The sequence below is a fragment of the Macaca fascicularis genome, chromosome 1 (genome assembly GCF_037993035.2).
Source record: "Macaca fascicularis isolate 582-1 chromosome 1, T2T-MFA8v1.1".
Lineage (NCBI taxonomy): Eukaryota > Metazoa > Chordata > Mammalia > Primates > Cercopithecidae > Macaca > Macaca fascicularis.
The window spans coordinates 44425438-44446168 of NC_088375.1; the positions used below are offsets into that span (position 1 = coordinate 44425438).

General features: G+C 35.9%; 1 protein-coding gene across 2 annotated transcripts in view; it reads left to right on the forward strand.

Moving 5' to 3' along the window:
- Window positions 1-20731, forward strand: part of PLA2G4A (phospholipase A2 group IVA) — a 148072-nt gene that overhangs the window by 81184 nt on the left and 46157 nt on the right. For both annotated transcript variants that reach the window (XM_005540257.5, XM_005540258.5), the window contains 3 exons: window positions 11454-11590; window positions 17953-18175; window positions 18929-19043. In XM_005540257.5, the coding sequence (XP_005540314.1) occupies window positions 11454-11590; window positions 17953-18175; window positions 18929-19043 (475 nt within the window). The remainder of the gene's footprint in view (window positions 1-11453; window positions 11591-17952; window positions 18176-18928; window positions 19044-20731) is intronic.

Below are 20731 nucleotides of genomic sequence, written 5' to 3' on the forward strand. Positions count from 1 at the left end.
TAGTACATTTGTTACAATCAATGAACCCATATTGACACATCAGTATCACCCAGGTCCATAGTTTACGTTAGGTTCACTGTTGGTGGTCTACATTCTATGGGGTTTGGACAAATGTGTAATGACATGTATCCACCATCATAGTATCATACATAGTAGTTCACTGTCCTAAAAATCCTCTGTGCTCCACCTATTCATCTCTAATCCCTACCCCAAGACCACTGATACTTTTACTGTCTCCATAGCTTTGCCTTTTGTCAGTTTGCCTAATGTCGTATAGTTGGAATCATACAGTATGTAGCCTTTCCAGATAGGCTTCTTTCACTTAGTAATATGAATTTAAGTTTCCTCCATGTCTTTTCATCGTTTAGATAGTGCATTTTATTTTAGTACTAAATATTATTCCATCATCTGGATGTACCACATTTTATTTACTTATTTAAATATATGTATTTCAAAAAGGCATACTTATGCATGAAATAGAATTTATTTTATCAATAGGAAAAATTTAGTCTAAAATATAAAAGGATTAAAATTAATTAATTTAAATGTAGGCTAAAATTAAACTGTGGAAATCATCATTATAGAACAAGAAGAAAACGCCATAAATCTTGTTAATGATGATGCGATTAACAAATGTAGGCACATGTGATGGGGAGAAAAAAGAAAATGTTCCAAATTCTTTATATTTTGTAGTAGAGTTTAATGATATTTAAAATTGACCAAATTGAAGGATCCTACTTTCAATATTTGCTTATAATATATTTGTATTCTAATATTTCTCTATAATTAGGATTATAAAAATCATTAAGATGAAGAAATGATTTATAATCCTAATTATGGAGAAATACTGGACTATAAATATAAACAAATATTGAAAGTAAAATCCTTCAATTGTACTTTGCTTTTTCTTTCCTTAAATTCCAGGAAAATGTAACATCCTTTATTATTCAATCATATATCTTATAATCTACTTTTTGGCTATCTATCCATCATTTATTTCATCTATGTATCTATCAATCACCTACCTAATCTACTTATCTATTTTTCTCTCTATATATCTGTCCATCTTTCTATCTGAAACCTACAAAGATTAATTGCTGCAATGATGCTCATCAAATGATAATGAAGTTTCTTGTTAGTGGCATATCAGGTAATCTTTTACTTATTTATTTAGTTGAGCTTTCCTGTTAATTGAATATGTCAAATGAATATAATTTATTTTCATAAAAATAATATTTTAATTAAATACATAAGTAAACATATATGTGCATAGTCTTATACACTCTTGAATTATTTCTTGTAGGAATTAATTTCATTAAATTTTTCCTAAAATAATTTCATAAGTAAATTAATTTCTTGGAATTCATTCTTGTAGGAATTTGAGATTATTGCAAATTAAGGGCAGAATACAGTTGGAAACGAGACATAAATTCTGAGTAAGGGAGCCAAATGATAACCCCATCCCACATGTGGTTGAAGATTTGCAAATATGTTTTAGGTGGGGGTAGGGTTCAAAAGCCAACCTACTGATGCTAGAGTGACTTGTGTTGTTATAGGAGCAGACTCTAAGATGAGATGCTGCTTAAGGGGAAGTTTTGCTTAAAGAAAACTAAGGAAACCTTCATTTAAGTTTATGTTAAAAAGAGAGAGACTTTTCTTTAATCCTGCATTTTTTTTTTTTTTTTTTTTAGAGATAAGATCTGGCTTTGTTGCCCAGGCAGGAGTGCAGTGGGACAGTCATAGCTCACTGCATCATCAAATCCTGGGCTCAAGTGATCCTCTTGCCTCAGCCTCCTAAGCAGCCAGGACTATGGGTGCATGCCACTACACCCAGAAAATTTATATTTATATATATATACACACACACATATATATACACACACATACATATATATATACACACACACACATATATATATAATTATATATATATAATTTTTTTTCTAGAGATGAGATCTTGCTATATTTCCCAGGTTGGTCTCAAACTCCTGGGCTCAAGCAATCCTTACACTTCTGCCTGCCAAAGTGCTGGGATTACAAGCACAAGCCACCATGCCTGGCCAAATCCTGTATCTTGCTTGTCACCACAATAGATCCTTGTTAGAACTTGTGATTGTTTATCACGTCAGGCTAATTAGTTCTTGAAAAAACTGTCTTCTCTATACATTATTCAGAAATTTATAGCTTCTCTGAAGTTTTTAGTGTGTGTACGTGTGTTTCTTTTAATAGAGATAACTGTTCAGTAGCAATTCTATAACATTTTTCTTTTTGTTGCCATCCTTATTTGGTATTGGTATACCCTCAAAACAGAAAAATGATTTTACAAATTCTTTTCATTTCTAACATTTGTGATTTATTGAAATACTGTGCTAAGCGCTAGAGAAGAATAAAGCTGAGATGGCTAGCCCTGAGGAGTTACTTTCCTTAGTGATTTTAAAGCCTTCTTTGGAAGAATGATATTTAAGCAAACAAAACCCATGATGTGTTAAGTTCTTAATAAAGAGGTGTGAACTGAGGGATGCAAGTGATCACAAGAGGATGACTCACTCTCTGCAGCAGAGATGATAGAAATTTCTTTTAGAGTTGAAGACAGTTGGCCATGCCTTGAGGTATGAGCTTGCTAGAGGAAAAAGGAGGAAATTCATATTTCTTGTAAGTCATGATTGTCAACTTTATTTGAGAGATCATGCCTTGCAATCTCAGAGTTTCCCTGCCTAATTTCTTTCTATTTTATTTGCAACAATTATTTTCTTTACTGTTAATGGCTGACTACTTCTTGTTTCCCTCACAACAGATGGACTTCTCTCCTAATGATAGAGAAATAAAAAGTTAGGAGATGACAAATCCTTCATTTCTTGCTATAAAATTGACATACTCCATAACCGATGGCTGTCCTTTGCAACCTGCCTCCTAGTCCAATAGAAAAAATACTCCCTTTGCTTTCAAATGCAGATATCCATCAGATATGGATCCGAAGCTCCTCTTGAGAACCCCAATATATCTGTTATTCATATTTTCCCAGATCACTCTCAACCTGTATTGTCAGCATCTACCTCCATGTGGATATTTCCTATAAAAATATAAACATGTTCTAAACTCAGATATAAAAAGAAAATAAAGAACAAAAAACATTTCCTGGATTCTGTATTCTCTCCTCCCTTCTGCTCTATTTCTCTCCTTACCTTCACAAACGTTTCCAACATTTTCTATACAAACTTATTCTACCTCCTTTAGACACCAGTACTAATAAATGCACAGGGTCTTGTTCTTGCCCTATCTTAACTAACCTTACAGCTGCAAATGACAGATGTCTCCTTACATTTCGAAACATTGTCTACTCTTCACTTACTCCCTTTTCATGGTCTTCATCATGCCTCTTTGGTGTTCTTTACCAGCTCTTCTTCATCTGAGCATTCCTTACCTATAGTAGTTCCTCAAGTCATAGTCCTAGGTCCTCTTTCTCCTCATTCTAGTTCTTTCTTTCATGTTTTGAGACAGTTTCGCTTTGTCATTCAGGCTGCAGTGCAGCGGCACCATCTTGGCTCACTGAAGCCTCGATTTCTTGGGTTCAAGTGATCCTTCTGCCTCGACCTCCCAAAGTGCTGGGACTATGGGGTTCATGCCACCATGCTCCGTGAGAAATATGTTTTTCTAGGCAATTGAGATTTAAATCTAGGATTCTGAGTCAGGGTATGGTGGCTCTCACCTGTAATCCCAGCATTTTGGGAGGCCGAGGCAGGAGGATCAAAACCGGCCCGGTCAACATGGTGAAAACCCATGTCTACAAAAAATACAAAAAAATTAGGTGTGGTGGTGTGCACCCGTGGTCCTAGCTACTTGGGAGGCTGAGGCAGGAGGATCACTTGAACCCAGGAAGTAGGGGCTGCAGTGAGCCAAGATGGTGCCACTGTACTCTAGCCTGGGTGACGAAGTGAGACCTTGTCTCAAACAACAACAACAACAATAACAACAACAACAAGAAATTTCTCTCTGGCCTATGATGTCACCCAACACCTGTGTGCTAGGGACATGCATATCAACAACTTAGAACCGCTCTTCTGAGCTTCAGACCTAAATATCTACACACTTACTTGATTTCTTTACGTGTATTCCTCCCAGCATCTCAAACTCAGCCTATCTAAATCTGAACGCAATGTCTTGTCTTTCTCTGTGCCTTGTATAGAGAGGACTTACATATGTTTGTGTATTTAGAGGACTTGTACTTGTCTTCCCTCTTCCCACTTTCTTTTTATAATGAATTCAGAGTGAACGTCTCAAAACAGAAATCTAATTCAGTCTGTCCCAAGCTTAAAATCCTTCCACTGCTCTTAGACTCTTAGCTCCATAGCTTCTTTCTAGCTTCATTTTTGCCAGTTTATCCCAAATTTCTCTACTCCCTCCCAGTAAGCACCTCTTAGTTCTCTGTCTCTGCAGAATCTTTTCCCGGTTGGAGGTCTCCTGTACAGTGCTTCCTCTCACCGCAATAGGCTTCCCCTATACAACCCCTCTCTCCACTTCACCCCACTTTTAGCTAACACTCTCCTATTCTTTAATGAGCACACAGATGATTTCTTCTGAGACTCTCCCAAATCATCTCCTCCCTCCTTACACCTAAGTCTAAATTAGTTCTCTCAGTATACTCTCTTATGGCATATATGAACATTCTCTTCTCATCATTTCCCATGCTTGTACTTAAAAAAACTTCTTGTAAAAATATTGGTGAGTGTGACTGTTTTCTCCATTAGAATTTAAGTTTTGTGAGGGCCAGGACAATATCTGTGTTATTCATTTCTATATTTCAAACGCCTAGCATAGTTCCTAGTGTGGTAGATCCTTGGTGAATATTTTGTTGTATGTATCAGGGCACAGATTTAGTCTTTGCATGCATGGAGTAGCTTTGCTAGAGAGAGGTCACAGTTTTGAAACAGGAACACCAGTATCAGGTTGCTAGGGAAACACTGGTTAAGGAGAAGGTTTTGATGAGATCTTGGCTTAGACTCTTGAGTTAGAAATTCATGTAGGACACACTGGCTGGCATTTTTTCTTAGGTTCTTATTTTCAAAAAGTAAGTTTCTGCTGCCACCTCTAGTCACTCCTCCTTCTGTGGAAATGATTAGTAAGTCTTCCTGGGAAAATATAACTTCACTTCATGTTCATACAAATGACGGTAAAATAACTTTTCTGCAACAGATGGGGAATGAGGTAATTATGCTTTTTCTCTGTGCTGTCCTTCAAAAAATATTAAATTCATGTGTTTGGAAGTCATTTATGAAATTAAAACTTTTGTTGTTGCTTTTCTTAGTTTCAGTCTACACTGTTCTCTCTTGGCAGAAATAATCAGTTTAGAAGTTATCAGCACCACCCATTCCCATAACAAAAGTAACATTTTTCTATTTTTATGTTACTTCTTGGATCTCTTAACTTTCCACATCCTTTGTCCCCTATCAAAGTCTTCACTTTCTGTTCAGTACTGGCCAGTTGGCCTCCTTAAGGTATGGAAGAGTGGGCTGTTGTGGCAGTTTGCACAACGAACGAGAACAGTCCTATTCATCTCAATACAAACAGACAGTATCCAGGTTAGACCTCAACGTTGAATTAAATGTTGAATGAATTTGGGCAGTATATATTTGGAAACTTTGTTTTACCTTTGTGCTTCACTTGTAAAATGATGACAATGTCTCCTGTTGGGGTAAGGGGATGAGTACTGATGCTCATAAAGTGTCCAGCAAAATGTATAGGGGCGCATAATAGTTGCTCAGTAAAACAGTCATATTATACATATTCTTGGGTGCTGCCATTCTGTGGCATAACACTCGTTGTCAATAATTGTTAAATTTACCATGGCCTAGTTTTTTTAATTAGTTTTCCTGCCTGTATACTGAACTAGTCAAATAGTTAAGGTTTTTTAAAGTCTAAGAGTTTATTCTCTTAAGTACTGAGATTTTTTTTAAAAATATTGATTTTGTTTATGTAGATGGAAATCTTCCTGAAATGTGTAATTTCTTGCTCAGACTGAACCAATTTGGGCATTCTCAGGCCTGCTTCCTTTGCATTCAGCTGCCACTGTTCTGTGGCCTGTGCGGCCGCTTGAAGTGACTTCTTCACACCGCCCTTTTCTCTTTCAACTTTGTTGCTCTGGAATTCAAATCTGATAAACAAACTTGCTATTAGAACAGTGTCTCTAATTAATATAATTTCTTTATGAGAAGAGGGCTAAGATCTTTTCTTTGAGCAAGATACATGACTTTGTGTATGGGGATTTTTGGTGTATTTTGGTAGTTCAGAAGCCACTTTTTAAAATGTTCTTGTTCTAAAATAGTTTTTGGTCAGATGAAGTTTTCAGATTGTGGTTGTGTCTATGAAGTGAAATGTTACTATCCAGTCTCTAGGTCCCCTAAAAACTAGCTATATATAACATAACAAGGTTGGTTGGGGGAGTATAATCTGGAATGAGAGTAGTAAAGAAATGAAAGTAGAAAAGATTCTTCTTGTTGTCAGAGTATAAAAGAGATAATGCTTTTTCTTAAGGAAGACTATAAGGACCATATTTCAGTTTAAACAAATAGACAGCTTTGGATGAAAATAGAAGTAAAATATGGGCCTTAAGTAATTAATTATCCGAGTGCCACTTGGTACTTACATTTGTCATATAAGTTAAGTGAAAGGCCAGAGAAACAGGGATCATCTAGTTGGGGAGGGAGAGGCAGAGCAAGACAGTTTCTGAAGGAGATAAGAGAGATCAACCTTGAGTTGTCAATAAGCATTGCCATTCCTGTTTTTCTGCTTTCCTTCATCGAGAATATTTTCCCATCTCTTTTCACCTTCATTCTGACAATGGCACTCTGTACTATCAATCTTTATTCCTCTTTCAGATGGTAAAGATCGAAAGACAGGCAGTGGAGGGCTCCCTTTAGTGGAGTATAGGAACAGGAACTGAGCAGGCCTGGGCTTGCAAGGGTCAGGTTTCAGGAATCAAGAAATGGAGCTGAATTTTTCTTATCTGAGGAAGTGGTGGGATATAAACAGCCACGGAATAAAACAGAGCTGGAAATTGGTCTAACTGGTCTAGAGAGTAGGTTAGATGTCCAAGGGGCCCAGACTGCAGTCAGCAAGGTGGTGCACTCTGAGGGGCTCAAAGCCCTTGACTGCTGAGAAATAGAAGCTGTGAGGGAAACAGGGTCCAGGAGAGGCAAGCAAATGTCCGCATGTCAGAAGCAATGGAGAGGCATGTAAGAGCAAGTGCTAGATTTGCTGCCGATGTTGTTGCTTACTTTGAGTAAGCAGATTATCCTTACTATTATAATGTGGGTGGGCCTCATCCAATCCATTCAAGGCCTGAATATGACAAAAAGGCTTGCCTCACTGAGCAGGAGGGAATTCTCCAGCCGACTTCCCTTGGACTTCCATCTGCACTATAGGCTCTCCTGGGTATGGAGCTCGCCAGCTCATTTTGCAGATTTGGACTCATCTGGTCTCAATGGTGTGAGACAATTCATTATAATAAATCTCTGTCTATATATCTACTCATCCTGTTGGTTCTGTTTCTTTGAAGAACCCTGACTAATATGGGGGCCAAGGAGAGAAATGTATTTATCTAACTCTCTATGACAAATAAAAATATTCTTGAATACTTCAGAATTTTCTTTTGAAAGGGAGGCAATTAATAATGTCAGTAAGTTTATGTGCCAGGATAATTAAATCAAAACACAAAGTTTTTGGTAAGCGAAAACTCATTTCCCATAATCCTATGAAGGAAGTATGAGAAATATTTATTGACATCATTTATATCTAAATATTAGTGATACTCGGTCCAAATATAACCCCAAACCTTCTCAGGAACACATATTTGATTCTCTTAGAATTAGAGCTATGACTAACAGCTGAACCATATAACTTTCGTATTATTTCTTTGAACATTATTTCAGAATGAGCAAGACTATTAAAACTCTAAACTTAATCTTTGTTTATTATGTAAAATTGTCCTGACGTTATTTGAAGTGATACATAATTTGAAATATAGTTTGACGAAGCATCAGTGCTTTCACTCCATAAAGGTTACCCCTTTCATTCTGAGCAATGACAAAGGAAAGAGCAAGGAATTTTGGTGCCAGACATACCTCAGCTCAAATCCTGGTTGTACTACTTATTAGCTATTAGTTGTTATCTGCACTCCTCACTTGAAAAATGAAACAAACAATGATTTCCTTTTGAGAGCTGGGAAGAGTAAATGAAATAAATTGTGTGAGAGTGTCCGTGAGAGAGTGCAAGGCACATACGATATGTTCTTGACAAATCTAATTTCCCATTCTTTGTTATAGTTCATAGTTATAATTTTATAGTTTTATAATTCATGTTACTGTAGGTGTTACAGAATCTAGAATGTTACTAGTCACTAAAAGCTTCAAGATCAATATTTTTCTACATTAATATATCAAGATCGATACTTTTATAATAAGTAAACTGAGCACAGAGGATTTTCTTGGCCTTAGGACACAGCATTAGTTGGGGAAATGTAGGGGCTATTTGTTTTGAGAGACAAAGTAGAGCATAGTGAAATAATAGCTTTGTTATATGGCAGACCCAACTTTGACTCCAAATACTACTTTCTAGCTTTGTGACATTGGAAAAAAATATATTCTTTGTGTTTAAATTGCTTTATTTTTAAAAATGGGGTTATAGGCCCAGTGTGGTGGCCCATGCTTGTAATCCCAGCACGTTGGGAGGCTTAGGCAACACGGCAAATCCCCATCTCTATGCCAGTACACTCCAACCTGAGTGACAGAGAGAGACTCCAGTGTGGGTGAGAGAGAGACCCTGTCTCAAAAACAAAACAAACAAACAAACGGAGTAATAATATGTACTGATAGGTTATGAAAATTAAATGATATAATATAAATGCATACTTAACAAATGAAGGTAATTATAATCTGCACAGTCAATTATTTGATTATTCAACTTTATATACAAATATCTGACATTTTCCTTCCCCTGATGACAACAGAAGTATCTGAATTAAAACCGTGACCTGAAAACCTCCTTCAGAATTACTTCAAAGCGATAATGAGAACAGTAGGTTACCTAACGCACGAATTGCAGTTTAACAGGAGGCTGTTTCCAGAAAATTCCAAGCAATGTACCATATGCATCTTCAGTGTGTGTCGCACTGTTGGCATTTGAAGAAGTACATCTGGGAGGTTGTTTTCTCGGGATTAGAGAAGCTCTTAAGTTCATTTTTCTAGTTTATCTTATTAAATCTCATGTTGAATAACAGTGCAGGCTGTTTGCTGTGTGTTGAACAGTATGATCTGCTACTAAGAATTTTTTTTCTCTATTCTGAACTACCTGATTTGTATTGGATTGGTTATTTTTAATAATACAATGCTACAATTAACCATACCTAGACTCAAATGCCCCCAAATATTTTTTGAATACGAACAACCTTCCATGTTTTACAGTATTAATCTTGAAATTGCTTTTCCTCAATGCCCTTCATAATCCTATTTTCCCAATTCCCTAATATACACCTGCTACAATACTAAGACCCCAAGTAGTTTGGTTCCCAAATCACATACCCTTTCCTGCTTATGCCTATCTTGACCTGAACCCTAGGCCCAGAACTGAGCACATAGCAATGTTGAATGCTTGCTTTTATTGTTATTATTATTCTTATTATACTGCCTGCAAACTCAACCCCCTTTCAAGGCTGAATTCAAATCCCTCCTTTTCATTCTAACTTCATATCTAGCTTTCTTATAACTACTGCTGCACCTAATACTTTATTGTACTCTATTCATCCTCTGTATAACGTACTTTAGTTTCCTACCTTAGCTTTATTTCCCCCTCCAGATAAGCTTTTAAGGACTTACATATTTTACTTTATTTACAGTTTAAAAATCTGTGTTTGAGAGCATGGTGTTTATACAAACCCATATACATCTATATAAAGATACACAGACATACACACATATACACATACATACATACACAGGTTCAAAGCCATTTAGATCCTTCCATTGCACTGCACTTGTAGAGTGTGCTTTCATTATGAGGTTTCCAGTTTGCATGTAGTTTGATGCCTAGTGTTTTTTGATTTGAGACCACTTGTTAGAGTACAGCTCTGGGTCAGGAATTTAGTCCTAGGTGTTCTACTATTCAATGCTCTAACTCTAATAAGATCTGGACTCTGCAGATTTCTCTTTCCCAATTTAAAGGATAAATGTTTGCTAGTATTATTATTATTATTATTATTATACTGCCTATATACTCAACCGCCTTTCAAGGCTTAATTCAAATCCTTCCCCTTTGTTCTAAATTCTTATCTGGCTTCCTTACAACTACTATCTCTTATGACTATACAATCTTTTTGGTCCTTCTGGTTGTAAAATAATCATTCCATGAATATATGTATACGTCATATTGATAAGTGGCCACTCAGGGATCAGGTGCCAATACTTGAAACACAATGCGTTCATGTTGTGTTTTCAGCATTTCTAAGACTGAGCACACTGTTTCTTCCTTCACCTAACTTCATGCCTTGGGATTCTTGTTCTGGGTAATGATAGCATCATCTGCTTAAGAGCAAAGCTAGAAACCCTAAGTCTGACCACCCACCTTCCTCTCTTTTACTGCTAACATCAGATCGGTCACCAGATGTTAAAGATGCTCTCTGTAAATATAACCGGAAGGCAAGGGGCTTACTCAACTACGAATTACCAACTAGTAGATCTTACACAAGTAGCATAATCAGTATAGAACTTTCATCTGCAAAACCAGCAAATACTTTCCTTCTGCCCACCTTACATGATTTATGAGAGTTAAATAAAACAATGTCCCTGAAAGCAAGTCAAAGATTTGCAAAAGGTTGAACACATATAGAGTATTATTATTATTAAACCGAGTAAGTTGGTCACTTGAATAACTTTTTTTTCTAATAGACGTTGCTTTTTTTTGTTTTCTTATATGAAACATTCTTTTCTTTTTCTTTTTGAGACGGAGTCTTGCTCTGTTGCCCAGGCTAGAGTGCAATGGCACGATCTTGGCTCACTGCAACATCTGCTTCCTGGGTTCAAGCAAGTCTCCTGCTTCAGCCTCCCAAGTAGCTCGGATTACAGGCGCCTGCCAGCACGCCCAGCTATTTTTTATTTTGTATTTTTAGTAGAGATGGGGTTTCACCATGTTGGTCAGGCTGGTCTCAAGCTCCTGACCTCAGGTGATCCACCTGCCTCAGGTGATCCACCTGCCTCAGCCTCCCAAAGTGCTGGGATTACAGGTGTGAGCCATTGCACCAGGCCTTATTTTCTTCCTTTAAAAAATTAGGCATTACTAAAGTATGAAGTTAACTTACACTTCTTTGGGACAAAATATGGGATGTATAACATAAAGATTGAGACTAAAGGGAACTGTATTTTATGATTTTTACTTTGTGTACAAATCTCTCTGTTGCATCATTTCAGGTGCCTGTGGTAGCCATATTGGGTTCAGGTGGGGGTTTCCGAGCCATGGTGGGATTCTCTGGTGTGATGAAGGCATTATACGAATCAGGAATTCTGGATTGTGCTACCTACATTGCTGGTCTTTCTGGCTCCACCTGGTTAGTATGCATTTTTAATTTTAGTTTTATAACTTTAAATATTTAGGATGTATCTAACTCAAGCGCTAGAACAGAAAAGGGGATTTAGAAAATTGATCATTAACTTTAAATTACAAAACTTTCCAGTTTGATACCACAATCTTCTTTAAACGATTTTTTAAAAGACAAATCCATATTTAATAATAACTTTTTGTTACAAATTTGCTTCTTTTAAGCCACTTTGTAACTTAAAATGTAGTTAAAACATAAAATAAAAAAGACTAATTGAAAATAATTCTAGATAAAAATAGAAGTGGAACAACATACTCCACCCATAATTAATTTAATCTTCTTATAATTTGCTGATTTGTAGTCCTTCAGTGAACACGTCTAAGTCTACATGATTCACTACATATTCATTTTCTTCTTTAGGGCAAATAGAATAAGATGCAAGATACCATAGTATACAGAACAAAGAAAACAATTTTTTGAATATAGACATATAATGTATTTCATTGATTTTCATCTAAATATGAAATTAGTCCTTTAAATGTATTTAAACTCAGCTAAATTTAGGTGGAGACTTAAAACATCCATATGTATAATACCTGTACCCTGTAGGTTTTCACAAATATATTTATAAAACATTTTCAAAGAAGATACTACATACTTTTTGGTTTGCTTACCTCACATAAGCACATTGAAAATCAAAAGAAAAGTCCTTGCTCACATGTCTCAAATAAGAGTATCACCTTATTACTAAAGATCTGTCTTGGACTTAAAAGGCCTTTCTAGTCATTTGGCCATGGCGAAACTCATCTATCAGAATATCGTATTATATATGTCTAGCATTTTAAAGTTTCTGTGGTATTTTATCTTGTGAGAAGGGTATGAGTTTATTCATTTTTATGCTAAAGAAAATTTGACTTAGAAACCAAATTATTTGTCCAACATCACTAGTAGAGCTAGCATATAGACTCAGGCTTTTGATCTGTTATTCTGAGTGCTTTCTACTAAACCACACTCTTTTCTGGGACATCTATATATTTTACAGAGAGTTTCACATTTAAATCATCTACAGTTTCTTAAATGTTTTGAATCAGATTATTTAGTCATGAAACAAAAACGTAGAGCCATCGTTGCCGTCTTCTCTATATGTACCCTCAAAATGATTTATTTCTTCTGAAGGAAGGGTGTAGCCCATCATTATTCTTTCCCTTGAAGGAAAGAGCAGGCATCTGCCTGTTCAATGAGTAATGTGTTAGAAAATCTTGGACCCTTACATTAGTTCGCCTACTCAATCATTTTGTTATTATTCTTTGAGTGGTGTTCTTTCTTTGTACTCACTATTTATTAGATCCCTGTTGTCCATCACTGACAACTGTAAGAAGTTTACTTTCTTAAACTCATCTAATAAAGCAAGACTAGACCTTGAGTGCTGATTTGGGGATATAATTGTGTATGTGTGAGCTTGATTAGAGCTATAGTCATTGCTTTGGTTATAGATTTGGTGCAATATCTTCTTACATTCTCCTGTCAGTAAACAAGTCCTGTAAAATGTAATTAAAAGGATTTTAAGGGGTGCACACACATTTTTATATATATATATATATATACACACACACATATATATAGTAATTAAAAGGACTTTAAATGTGCACACACATACACACACACATATGTATACTTCTACTCTATCTTTCACAGTCTTATTTCCTTAAAGATCAGCGTTTCCCTTTTTATTTCATTTCCTTAAAAGGTTGCTCATTCCTTGTAATAAATTTTCACTCATAGACCACTTAATTTGCAAAGTTCTTATTTTCCTTGACTTCTCAGGGTATGTGGGGTTGGTGAGGGAGGGATTGGATATTGAGACATTTCACACATTGATTTGTCCTTTTTTCTAATTGTTCCTATCATGCCTTTTTGGTTTTATTTCATCCTCTCTGATTGGTCCCTCCTCCATATATTGTCCCTACCACTTCCACAGTTTCTCTCCTTAATGTGGGCTTTCCCTCAGGGCTTCTCTTTTGGTCTATTATATCAATATGTTCTCCCTAGGTAATTCCACCAACTTCTACCATTTTATCTATTACCACCAAGAATTTAATTCATGGAACCCTGTAACACTCCAAAACTTCATAGATAAAAAGAAAATAAAACCCTAATAGAGACTGCAAATAACCTGTCATAGAGGAGAATCAAGTAAAAGATGGGATCTAGAGGGAAGGATGCTTCAAGAAGGAATGGATGTTTTAATAATGTTGAAAATCTGTAAAAGCTTAGCAAAGGATTGGGTTTGGTTAGTTGTTTTAGCAGGAACCACTAGTAAGAGTAATTAAAAGATACTTTTGGGGGCTGGGTGTGGTGGTTCATGCCTGTAATTCCAGCACTTTGGGAGGCCAAAGCGGGTGGATCATCTGAGGTCGGGAGTTCCAGACCAGCCTGACCAATATGGAGAAAACCCGTCTCTACTAAAAATACAAAAAATTTAGCTGGGCATGGTGGTGCATGCCTGTAATCTCAGCTACTTGGGAGGCTGAGGCAGGAGAATCACTTGAACCCGGGAAGCGGAGGTTGCAGTGAACCAAGATTGCACCAGCGTGGGCAACAAGAGAGAAATTCCATCTCAAAAAAAAAAAAAAAAAGATACTTTTGAGCATGAGATTGTAAAAAATAAGTGAATAAAACATGAAAGCACAAAAAATAGGCATGTGAACCTCATAAAAGCCATCTATTATTTCAAGTACTTTGTTTGGAAAGGGAAGAAAGGAGCTCAGTCATTGTTTGAAGGGAACATAGGGCCCAGGGAAGGGTTTTTATTATTTTTTTTCAGAACTTAAGAGAGTTGAGCATTTTTGTAGGTGTCTGAGGTGTAGGAAATAATGTAGAGGGATAGATGGAAGATAAAGAAATAGAAGGATCATAGATAGAAAAAGACTCCGGCAGAGGCAGGACACAAGATGGAAAGCACAGGTGAAGGTGTTAACCAGTGAAAGAAGAGATGCTCTCTTACCAGAAGAAAAAGTGGTCAGAATGATTCATGCTCACAGTTCTCTCTTAAAAAGTACAGGTGAGAAGGTAAAAAGTTCAAAGGAAGGAATTCGGAAAGACTTGGAAAAACACATTACACTTCTATGTTGTGTAACCTTTTATATTCTGCTGATACATGGCCATTATTTGGTATAAGTGAGGTAATACGGAAATATCTGGAGAAGCCCTGGACCTCCCAGAAAGTTTCCTGTGATCACAAAAGAGAATTTTAGGTAGGACAAAGCTTCCCTTATACCTGCTACTACCTTTATGGTAATTACTTCTGAAATTAATTTTGGATGATAGTTGTGATTCATTAAATGTAAATATTAGCCAACCTGGAGACCTGAAATAAGTGAACTAAAAAACCAGGACAGTAATCCTGTTTTCTTTTACTCAGGATTAGTACAGCTTTCTTCCTCAGCTGTTCTTTTATAGCATGGTAAGGGGCTATTGGATGTTGACTGCCAAATTTGTACAGTATTATCATCTAAAAAGAAGTGAGAGCAGCTCTGCATCTGTAGACAACATGGTCCAATTTATTGAACCAACTAAAATAGTTTTTGAGAGTGAGAACTTTCAGTTTAACAGTATGAAAAATTCTTGAAACAATGAAAAAAGAAACAATAACAAAAATTGTCATATAAGGTGTGACAGGATCAAAGGTCAAGATATGTGTTAGAGAAAATTTGTTGTTTAAGGACTCAGCTTGTCTTGTTCCCTAATGAATCTCTCTTACCTAGCACAGTGCCTGACTTTCCTTAGGTCACAGTTGCTTAATCACTAAATGAAGAAATGTGTTAAGTAAGTAACTGCATTTTATGGGAAAATTAATTTAGGGGTTTTTAAAGGGTTTTAAGATATTTGCTTAACAGATGTTGAGAGTCTCTCAAGTCATTCCAAATCTTAGTTGCAGATGAGAATCACTTCTGCACTTTTTAAGCACAAAAATTCTAAATGTTTCACCCTAAATGTTTACCCGTGAAGGTTCGGATTCAGCAAGTCCGGTGGTTAGCTACTGATATTTTAAAACATTGACCATTTGATTTGGAGACAGGGATTGAACTGAGCATCGCTTCCTCTCTGGCATGATTTAGATTTAAAGTGTCACACAATCTAAAATGCATTTAGATAAAAAGAATGAGGTGTCTTATCATATAAATATGTTGAAAAACTCGAGGCAAATATTTCCAGATTTTTATGTAAATAAACCTAAGACCCTTTCATTCATTAATTAACTAATTTATAGAGGCCCTGCTATGTCTAAGCTACTGTCTTTTTGAAAATTGACTGGCATAATTGGGAAACATTATTGATAAAGAGATGAAAATTAAGGCTTAACTATAGAGTTAAAAATTGGGGTGATACTTGTATGTTTTATTTTTTTACTTTTTGAGATAGTTTCACTCAGATGTAACTGCAGGGACACCATGAAAAGATTATCCAACTCAGCTTGTGAATTCTAAGGAATATGTGTCATAAATACTGAACAAGCAGAGACCATTAACCCAATGCCAATTGTTGAAGTATTCTAGGTTTTTCAGTTTCTCACCAGGGTTTGTATTTCCAAGCCAACTGCTTCATGAGAGGGGAAGAGAGAAAGAGAGAAAGAGAGAGTGAGAATACACCAGATTACCTCAACCTTCAGAGAGCATATTGTGCATTTATTAAAAGTATGAGAAGGTCCAGAATATCATATCTTTGTTGATTTGGATAAATCACATGGTAGACTTTGGAATAACTATAGGAATAAATGAACTGTGTGTCTTTCAAGTATTCAAAGCTGCATTTTTATAGATATTTGGTGATTATACTAAGTTGAGTTGAGCAAGTCCATTTGATTTATCATTACCACATGTTGAGGAAACTGTTTCAAATTCAATTTGTTGTATAAAAATTTTTTTAAGTTTTTTTTTTTCTACACATGTATTCCATTGTGGGTCTGTTACTCTCCATTTATTAACTGATAATTATTCTCAGTTTGTTTCCAAGGAACTCAAACCTAATAAGGAATTATAATTTATTGTGAAATGGGAATAGTTTGGTCTCTAAAAACTGAAGTCTTGTATAATAGACTAAAAAAAAAAGCCTATCAGGGAGAGGACAAATTGTGAATTCCAGTTCTGCTGTTATAAACTGGGGAGTATGAGCATGTTATTTAAATTTCCCAATGCTCTCTTTCCTGATAATTAAAATAGAATATTTGAAAGCCATTGTGAGTCTTCAAGACAACAGCTTATGAACAATTAACCAACACAGTGTCCAGAATATAGTTGGGGCCTAACAAGAATTAGTTTTCTCCCCTCGAAGGTACGATAACCATTATAATAGACATTTTGATTTGAATCCCAAGGAAATAAGAGATTAAAACATGTGCTATTTTCTCCTTGGTTGGATGAAGTGATGGAGTGTTTACATATTCTATTTTTATTTTGTTATGTGAGTTTCCTAAGCTGTGCTTGTAATATGCCAGATATTAACTAGTCACTGAGGCTAAAAAAGATGAATAAACAAAATTTATTTCATGAAGGAGGAGGACACAATTTATTGAGGGAAACAGATAAGAAAATGAGTAATTAATAGTCAGCATGAGATCCACCATACTAGAGGTATTGGTTCACAGGCAGGAGCACCACAACTGAATATTTATTATCTAGATATCAAATATCAATGTTCATGGTGATTTCCAGTTTTACCAGAAGTGGCCAAATGGCTGGCAGCCAAGAGGCTTCATAAGAAAGCATTTACTTTAAAGACCTTATTTCTCTTTAGGATTTTGCCTTCAGATTCATATGTTCAGAAATTTAGAGACCTACAGCTGACAGGGTTTGAGATTTTTGTCTAGTTGGCCAATGGATAATTAAGGAAAAAAAAATTTGTTAAGGGAATTAAGAATTTACAATAGTTGGGACAACACATTTTCTACCTGTAGATAATCATCATAGAAATTTAGATGATCAGATTCCTTGACTAGTCTTGTAGCCAGACAAGTCAGTTCATTTACATGACTCAGATGTGCTCTGTCATCAGTCTCTAACAGTCTGATAGAGATAACCCATTCCTGACACACTAGATAATGGACAGTAGGCCTAGTAGGGCACCCTCTCTCTTAGACTGTGGATGAAAGTTCAGTGTTTCCTCTGACACCCCTTTTTTACTTTGCCTTCATGGTAGACCAACTCCTTTCTGATTAACACATTCTTTTCTTAAATGTTTTAATATCTGCAATCAGATAATGAAGTGAACCAAATATATCCACCATGCTTTATTTACAGAGTGTGCCTACTTTCTTTGGAGACTGCTGTGTCATGCCCTTTGTCTTTACTGATTGTGTTTTGTTTTCTGTATAGGTACATGTCAACCTTGTATTCTCACCCTGATTTTCCAGAGAAAGGGCCAGAGGAGATTAATGAAGAACTAATGAAAAATGTTAGCCACAACCCCCTTTTACTTCTCACACCACAGAAAGTTAAAAGATATGTTGAGTCTTTATGGAAGAAGAAAAGCTCTGGACAACCTGTCACCTTTACTGATATCTTTGGGATGTTAATAGGAGAAACACTAATTCATAATGTAAGTTACAGTTCAGTCTACATTACTTTTATAACAAGTAGACAGGACATATTATAATATTATATTTTAAATAAAAGAAAAAGTAATACATTTTATAGAAGTCACTGGACTCTACTTATTCGTCCAACTATGTGTACTAAGCCCATTCTCCCCACCAGAGATTATAATTCTTCTACCTTTCAACTAGTGCTTACTAATTCATTCCAATCATGTAAAGGTTTTGAATGTGTGAGGAAATGCTTTTGTATTACTTTTCTCTGGGAAAAAAAAAAAAAAAAAAGGAAAAAAAATTCACATTTTAACCCTTAACTGCCCGTTCCCTCCAAGAATGGTAACATTTTTAGATGAGGAAGAATGAAGTTTGCCTGAACAGAGTCAAGAAAGGAAGGGATCATAGAACAGACTCGCTTGATACATGAGTAAATTGATATTTCCTTGAAGATGAAGCAGAGGAGAGCCTGTGACAGGGGGTCCAGGGGCTAAGTGTCTTCCAGGCTCCACAGTTGCTAATTCATTCTCCAGTTCAGATGTAGATGTAGTCTCTAGAGTTATGATGATTTTTTAAATGAAGATAGTTACTTCCATAGAGCTTATTTTTTGTTGTTCATTCAGGACCTAGTAATTTCTAGAAGTAATAAGAGTTATTTTTATTATAAAATTATAAGATTTTGATTGGAAGCACTATTTTGAATAGCATTCTTCCTTTATCCATTTATAAATTTAAAGTCATCTTTTTCTTTCTTCTGTGAACAGAGAATGAATACTACCCTGAGTAGTTTGAAGGAAAAAGTCAATACTGCACAATGCCCTTTACCTCTTTTCACCTGTCTTCATGTCAAACCTGACGTTTCAGAGCTAATGTTTGCAGGTATGCTGTTTCCTTTCTCAGAGGACTTCCTGGAACCTCTGAATTGCAGTTTCCCGTGGTTTTCTTTAGAGGAAGATCATAAGCAATTTCAGTTGTTTATTTTAATGTATTTTCTGTAACATAAGACTGTGAAAATATAAGAAAATATTAAGTGAGATGATTTTCTGGTTGTAGAGAATATTCCATGAAACTAGTAACTAATGAATTTTCATTTACTGTAATAAAATAAAAATCATGGATACAATCAATAACTCAATTTTAATTACCCATTCCTCAGTAACTTTTGACAAAATAATATGCCTGGTGCTTTTAGGTAGTGCAAATTATCTTACTTGTTGGTTATCTTTTCATTAATTGGGTAATATGATCCACAGTTGTCCCTTGGTACTCATGGGGGATTGGTTCCAGGACCCCCATATGCAAAATGGCACAGTATTTGCAAGTAACCTACACACATTCTTCTGCATACTTTAAATCATCTCTAGGTTATTTACAATACCTAATACAGTGTAAATGCTAGGTAAATAGTTGTTATATTGTTTAGGGAATAATTACAAGGAACAAAAGTCTGTACATGTTTAGTACAGATCAAACGTAGTACATGTCAACAACGTTACATTTTCTGGAATTTTTTTTTGAAATATTTTTGATCTGCAGTTGATAGAATTTGCTGAACTCATGGGTATATAGAGCCAACTGTATGTTTGCCATTCAAAGTGCTGTTGTAATTTTTATAATTCAGCACCTAAAACGTTCTTGTGTGTATTTGTCGTGGTTAATGAACAACTGCCCCATTTTGTTAAAATCTCAGGAGTGAACACTTGTTTCCTCTCAAGCTTTGCGTCTTGGATACTGTAAAAGTGCACAACACTATTCAGGAGGCTGAGGCAGGAGAATGGCATGAACTCGGGAGGCAGAGCTTACAGTGAGCCAAGATGGTGCCACTGCACTCCAGCCTGGGCCACAGAGTGAGACTCCGTCTCAAAAAAAAAAAAAAAATAAAAGGAGGGGGGGGGCGCAATAGCATACTTTTGGGAGGGCTGTGTCAGTGTTAGTCTGCAGCACAATGGCATTTCTGACTGTGGCTGGTGGGCTTCATCCTACTTTTAGGAAAGCTATCTGAGTGACTTCGGACACACCATGAGCTTAAAAAACCATCATGCATGGTGTGTAATTAGCAGATATATATCCAGAATCCTTTTGTAATTTTCAATTTTCTCTCAACTGCCTCTCAGACAAAAATTTTGAATAGTTTACAAAAATTAGCACACATGGGATCCATTCATTCAAATGTTTATTAAAATATTGGCTAAAATGTTTGTCGTGCTTATGGTTCAGAAGGCACTTATCGCATTTGCTATTTTATTCCATATTTCCTACAACCAGGGAGTAGGTATTTTTAGCTCTCTTTAACAGAAGGAAAAACAAAACCTCATAAAGATTAAATAATTTGCACATTGCTGCTTAGAAAGTAATGAGCAGTTCTGAGAACTGGTTTCAAAAATCCTTTATTCTTTTTATTTCACCATACTAACTTCTGATGTATACATAGTGAGTACCGACTATATGGATTATAGTCTGCCAGGCGCTAAGGAAGAGCTCCTTTTTCTTCACCACAATATATTGTCCCTACCCTTGCAAATGTTTGGAAAATTTGCAGTAAGTATTAAAGAAGTTAAGGCACAAGA